Genomic DNA, 3747 nt, shown 5'->3' on the forward strand with positions numbered 1-3747 from the left:
AAGTACTACTAGGCCAAACTAGATCAAGTTTGGTTTAGTAGTATACTTTTGACATGCACCACATATTGCCTCCACTTGAACCTAATCCACCTTCATTTGACACACTGTTATGGACATAATGATATAAAACCTCATAACTGGTATTGTACCAATATTTGTACGATGGCGCATAAATACACTAAAAATGAAAAAATAAAAAACGAATACTAGTAGTGATGGAGAGAAAACACGCTGCCACTAGTTACATTAGCAGTAGCGTGGGAGTGAAAAAACACTGCAGCTATTTGTCCTAGCAGTAGCGCGCGGGCACGCGTTACTGCTAAGCAATAGCTGTAGCGCCTTATTAGTAGCGCGCCCACCCGCGCTACTAGTGAGCACAAAACCAGCGTTACTGCTAGGGTTTTCCCTAGTAGTGATTACTGGCGTGGCGAAGTGTTCATACCCGTCTAAAGGAACCACCATAGTACTCGCTCCATCTCTGTATACAAGGTCACTTTGTTTTTCATGTCAAATTTTGACTTCTAATTTTGGTCAACAAAATAAGGGTTATATGTCATCAAATATATATCATCTAAAAGTTTTTTCAAATGTGCATCCTACTAATGACATACCTTTTGCGGCATATAACTTACTTTTTATTGGTAAAATTAGTTGTCAAAGTTAGACATGAAAATATGAACTGACCTTGTATGCTGAAATGGAGGGAGTACTAGTCATCTACTCCCGCGGTTCCTAAATATAAGTCTTTGTAGGGATCTCACTATAAACCACATATGGATGTATATAGATGCATTTAGAGTGTAGATTCACTCGTTTTGCTCCGTATGTAGTTCATAGTGGAATCTCTACAAAGACTTATATTTAGGAACGGAGGGAGTAAATTTCAATGCTCACAATTCAAACATTACTTTCTATCGTTCATATGATGGTAAAATACTCTAATATCTTCAGTATTAAAGGGGATTTGGTGAAGATGGTACTTCCTCCTCCTTCCCTTGTCAACGCTAGGATAAAACCAAAAAGCAGGTTGGAAGAAAATCTCTACACACCTGACTCCAACAGGCTACTCCACTACTACAATAAAAAGAACCCAACAAATTTAGTGAACTGCCTCGGCCGAAACAGCCCAACAAGTTTATTTCCCAACAAAACCCCGGAAACTAGCACAGATGGCAGATTGCATCGTTTACCAGAAAGAAAATTATCTGATTTTCTTATGGACAAAGACACTATTTTAATTTTATTTCCGAACTTTATAAGAGACACAGAGATGGAACGGTGCGAATAGTATTGACAAATATTACGGAAAACTTTATTGTCTAAACTGTCTGCTAATGCAAGACATTAGTCGGTAGCAAACCATACATCGTGCTTTATTTCTATCAGGGTGGGCCGACATTCATGGGTAGACTTCAATGATGGACCGAAATCCTAGCATTGGAGTGATCTTATAGTCCCTGAATCCGGCTTCAAGGAAAATTTTCCTCCACTGCTGCTCGTCTCGCTCACCCCCGTCAACACGCATCATCTGGACATCAAATAAAACCTGCGTCTCCCTAAGAAGGACATCATCCTGAGACATCCCCATGTCTATCACGACATCAACGATTATCACCTTCCCTCTGGCATCTCTACTGGTTATTGCTTCTTTGCACCGTCGTAGTACCTTGACAGCATCTTCATCCTGCCACAAGCACAAAACCCACTGCAAAGAGGAAGAAGACACCTCGTTCAACATATATATATGTAATGTAATAACTGAAGGGAAAAAAACAAGATGCCGTGTCATGTGTGTACCTTGAGTAGAACAACGTCTGCTGGTGGAACATACTCAAACAAATCGCCAGCAACAAACTCAACATTGGCGATGGTAGGTGCCCCCGCGATCCCGTGTGGGAGGTCAAGCACGGTGCACTTGATGTGAGGGAACGCCTTAGCGATGGCTTCCGCCGTGGCACCATGGGCACCGCCAGCGTCAACGAGGGAGCTAACGCCCTCAAAGATGTTGCAGTGATCCTTGATGATGGTCTCCACGAGGAGGCGGCTATCAGAGATCATGCCAACGTTGAACATGCCACGTGTGCCCTTCTTCGCCGTCATCTCCTCCCGCGTGCACCCATGCGCCACCTCGAAGAGTGTGAGGGCCGAGGCTCTCTCATCAGTAAACCACTCCCCTATGCTGCAGAGAGCGGTCAAGGACAGCGGGTCCACGAGCACACGCACGATGGGAGACTGGGTGCACGAGCTGTCCTCCAAGAGGAGGCGCGACACCGGGGTGAGCTTGTAGTGCACATCAGTGGCCTCGCCGTTCGGGCCTTGGCCGACGAGGAAGATGCCAAGGCTGGTGAGGGCGCGCATGAGCCTACGGAAGTGGGGAAGCTTCGTCGGCTGGACGCCGATCTCGGTGGCGATGTCGGACAAGGTGGCGACACCACCGCGGCGGTGAATTGCGTCGGGGATGCGTAGGTCCGCCGCGGCCCTGAGCACCGCAGACTTGACGTACGCCATGGCGTGGTGGTAGAGCTCAAGCTGAGCTTGGAGCAACCCCTCCGTGCTGACCATCACATCGTTCCCAGTTTCCTTTTGGACATGCGCCACGGTAGGCTTTCTTTTCAGCTGGTCTCTCGGGAGGAGAGGATGAGGTTGGCCACCTGAATTTTCCGTCAAGAAAAAGAAGGCGAAACTCAAAACTATAATCCTGAGTGTATGAGAAGACTGGAGGGAAATGCCAGAAAGAGTAATAAGAAGCTAAGACAAGTGAAGGCCGTTCATCTGCATGCCTAGCATCTGCGAGCGCCCCATGCTCGGCATTCTCCAGCAGCCTAACCGCGTAGTCGCCGGCGCGAAGCTTGCGCAGACGGCGGATGCAACAAGGGGCGAGAGCGTTGAAGACCACACGGGCGCCATGATAGTTGTGTTTGTGTATCAGCAACCCTGCTATGGTCCTGGGGTTCTTATATACTCTGGTACAATTCGGTGCCCGATCGGCCTTCCATCTTACTCCTTGCTTGAACGTAGGTGCTGTCCAGCTAAAATAATTGCGCAACCACCATTATCTGTCTACCTGGGTGTATGTAGCTTTCTGGGATCTGGACGGACGTGGATATACTGGCAAGCCGAGACGAAAGCATGCCCACCGCTGATCGACATGGGACAAGTTGGCTAAAGTCACTCTAGTGTCCTGCTTCATCCATCCGTTTTTCTGAGCGGTTGGATCTGGTTTTTCCCTCCGTACCGACGCAAGGAAATCTTATCTGATCCTTTACATCTTAAGCCGCAGCTTCTCCTTCTCCATGAAACAAAATTAGCCTCCCGAACCACGAAATTTTAAGGCCGTGTTTGGATCCTCTCCAGCTTCTGACTCCACTTACTCTACAGATGATTTTGACCTGAACAATTTTGACCCGAATGGATGGGTTCAAGAAGCTATATTCTCGTAGCTAGCCTAAGAGCAATGCACAAACGAGAAACCCGGTCGGCCCAGCTCCACCGAAAAGTAAACATGGAGTTTCCCCAATTTTACAGAGAACTGCCACCGCCAAACATACGGGTTCGTTTCCCCCTCCCCCGCCACCATAAGGAGAGCCACTCAGCTAGGATGTGACCGAGTGATGATAGAAACAGATTGTGTGCAGCTCAAGAATGCAACAACTACCAAAGATTTTGATCTTTCAGCATTAGGGGCTATTTTCAAAGATATTAAAGTACAACTACGTGTAGGTTTTGATGATGTATGTGTGGTATCTT

General features: G+C 47.0%; 1 protein-coding gene across 1 annotated transcript; it reads right to left on the reverse strand.

Annotated features, from left to right (window-relative positions):
* Positions 1-1227: 1227 nt before the first annotated feature.
* LOC123161001 (acetylserotonin O-methyltransferase 3) lies at positions 1228-2957 on the reverse strand. Its single transcript, XM_044578848.1, has 3 exons — positions 2781-2957; positions 1798-2651; positions 1228-1705 (listed from the first exon to the last, which is right to left on the reverse strand). Exons 1-3 carry the CDS (start codon positions 2905-2907, stop codon positions 1400-1402), a joined length of 1287 nt encoding a protein of 428 aa, XP_044434783.1. The 5' UTR covers positions 2908-2957; the 3' UTR covers positions 1228-1399.
* Between the last annotated feature and the right edge of the window lie 790 nt (positions 2958-3747).

This window comes from Triticum aestivum, chromosome 7B, assembly GCF_018294505.1.
Source record: "Triticum aestivum cultivar Chinese Spring chromosome 7B, IWGSC CS RefSeq v2.1, whole genome shotgun sequence".
NCBI classification, from domain to species: Eukaryota; Viridiplantae; Streptophyta; class Magnoliopsida; order Poales; family Poaceae; genus Triticum; species Triticum aestivum.

Excerpts from the sequence above, each read along its gene's own strand:
- LOC123161001 (XM_044578848.1), bottom strand. The coding sequence starts at position 2,907 with ATGGCGCCCGTGTGGTCTTCAACGCTCTCGCCCCTTGTTGCATCCGCC. Across the intron at positions 2,652-2,780 it reads GGGGCGCTCGCAGATGCTAG|GTGGCCAACCTCATCCTCTC; the intron begins GCATGCAGATGA and ends CGGAAAATTCAG. Across the intron at positions 1,706-1,797 it reads CAGACGTTGTTCTACTCAAG|TGGGTTTTGTGCTTGTGGCA; the intron begins GTACACACATGA and ends TCCTCTTTGCAG.